The 2,380-nt window shown below is 62.7% G+C and overlaps 1 protein-coding gene across 2 annotated transcripts in view; it reads left to right on the forward strand.

Annotated features, from left to right (window-relative positions):
• The window catches only part of OSBPL2 (oxysterol binding protein like 2), a 26,613-nt gene that overhangs the window by 16,569 nt on the left and 7,664 nt on the right, over positions 1-2,380 (forward strand). For both annotated transcript variants that reach the window (XM_011374046.2, XM_011374047.2), the window contains exons 7-8: positions 501-683; positions 1,771-1,878. In XM_011374046.2, the coding sequence (XP_011372348.1) occupies positions 501-683; positions 1,771-1,878 (291 nt within the window). The remainder of the gene's footprint in view (positions 1-500; positions 684-1,770; positions 1,879-2,380) is intronic.

Below are 2,380 nucleotides of genomic sequence, written 5' to 3' on the forward strand. Positions count from 1 at the left end.
AGTTCTGGAACAATTGAAAAATGACATTTTTGTTGAAAAAGAGAGTGTACTAAAGATCCTATTTCCTGGCCAGAAATACCCTAGGGCGTCAGACATCCTATTGCAGAGCCCCCAGGAGCCTCAGGAGGCTCGGAAGGAACCCCCTTCAGAAAGGCTGGAAAGGCATCAGTCTTGGTTACTGGGCAGTGGTGTCCCTTGAGACTCAGGTGACAGGCCGGTATTGGGGGTCTCTAAGTCACAGGCTCTGGGAGACGCTTGCAGGCTCTCTCGGCACGTGCTCGGGGGGTCCCGTGGAGGTGGCGTGTGCGTGTGTGTGCGCCGTCTGTTAGCACGCGCACCGCCAGAGCGTGTGTGGCCGGCAGCGTGGCATGGCTCCCGGTCCCCAGCGCCTCTCCCAGACCCCGGGCCCCTGTCACGCGCTCGTGCCCGCCGGGCTGCGGGGCCGAGCGTTGCCGGTTCGCAGTCGCTCACACGGCCCTCCCTCTCGGCTTTGTACCCAGGGAAGACTTGGGGTTCCGATTCATATGCGAGCAGGTCAGCCACCACCCACCCGTCAGCGCCTTCCACTCCGAGGGCCTGCAGCAGGACTTCCTGTTCCACGGCTCCATCTACCCCAAGCTGCGCTTCTGGGGCAAGAGCGTGGAGGCCGAGCCCCGTGGCACCATCACGCTGGAGCTGCTCCGGTGAGCGCCGCCGTCCCTGCCCCCATCCTGTCCCCATCCTGTCCCCATCCTGTCCCCGTCCCTGTCCCCATCCTGTCCCCATCCTGTCCCCATCCTGCCCCCATCCTGTCCCCATCCTGTCCCCGTCCCTGTCCCCGTCCCGTCCCCACCAGGGAGGCGTCCTCGTTGGGGGCCAGCTCGAGCCCCAGCAGGCGGCAGGCAGGGTGGGGCCGGCCGCGTCCCTAGAGGAGCCCCCACTAGAGTGGCACTGGCCCCCTTCAGAACTGGGGATGCCAGGGGAGAAGCCACCAAGGGGGAGCCACATTGTTTTTGGTGACGTGATCTCAGACGTGACCCAGCCGTACCCCTCCCCCACGCGTGTGCTGTCGGTCACGCAGACTGACCCTGGCCGAGTATGGGAGGGTCTGCACCCCGCGGGTGAGGGACGCGGAGGGGCCGTCCTCCAGTCACCCCGCCCGGCTCAGCGCTGCCCCTTCTGCGTCGGTCAGACACCGCGAAGCAGAGGCGGCGTCCCTCGCAGCGGATCTGAGGCGTGAGGCCGGCTGGCGTGGGAGACAGCGGCCCAGCCTGGTGGTCAGGGGTCCACGAGGACTGGGGGACAGTCTCCCCGCAGTCCTGCCCTGCGTCCTGGTGCGGGCAAGGTCACCTCTGGGAAGCATGCCTGTCCCGGAGGCCTTTGCTTTCCTGGGGCTGGAAAGCTGCATGCCGCGTGGACGGGTGCGTTTGGGTCACACCCGGCAGTGGCAGGAGGTGCGGGTCGTCCCGAGCCGCAGACACCCACAGTGTCCTGCCATCCGCCGGCCCTTGGCCCCGCTGCGTGTCTGCCCAGGCAGCCCTCTGTCCAGCTTCACCGGACGCACCCTCCTGCCCTGTCACCCTCACGCTCGTGAACTGGCCTTGACGTTCAACTAGAAAGCTTTGCCGATGCTACGAAGGAAAAAACTAAATTTCAAGCGCACGCTGAATGAGGAGCCACGCCGTCCTCCGCAGCCCTCAGGCCGTCACGGAGCAGCTCCGGCCCGCTGCGCCTGGGTCACAGTATCCGTCTCGCTGGCTCTGACTGCTCGTTTTCTGGCCCCCGTGACAGACACAGCGAGGCATACACCTGGACCAACCCCACCTGCTGCGTGCACAACGTGATCATCGGGAAGCTGTGGATAGAGCAGTACGGGACGGTGGAGATTTTAAACCACAGGTAATGGTGCCCGACCGTCACGTGACAGACTGGGCAGCAGAGACAACCGAGGGCCGTGCACAAGTGCTGGCTTCGAACCCCGGGACGTGTTCTCCCTCCACTCCGAGTGCAGCCCTGGGGGGACAGGTCCCTCGTGCCCCCTGCCCCAGCTTCCAGACGGGCGGCCCCCGGCCTCGCGCTGGCGCAACCGGATCTGGTCCGCTTTGGGTCACCATTCGTGTTCTGTATTGGCATTTGGTTTTAGTCACAATTGTCAACTTATTTTGAAGCTTTAAACGACAGTAAAGAATGGTGTGGATTCCCAGGTGAAAATATGGTGACCATCAATCACTGTCTGCTGTCCAGTCTGTCCTTCCCGCTCCTGGAAGTTCACAGCCTTATTGAGATATTACTTACTTATCATAAAATCCACCCATTTAAAGCGGGCCTTTAAGCGGTTTGTACTAAATTTACTGAATTGTGCAACCATTTCCATCACCCTGGAAAGTCCCCCTGCCTGTGG

This window comes from Pteropus vampyrus, unplaced genomic scaffold (genome assembly GCF_000151845.1).
Source record: "Pteropus vampyrus isolate Shadow unplaced genomic scaffold, Pvam_2.0 Scaffold239, whole genome shotgun sequence".
Classification (NCBI taxonomy): domain Eukaryota; kingdom Metazoa; phylum Chordata; class Mammalia; order Chiroptera; family Pteropodidae; genus Pteropus; species Pteropus vampyrus.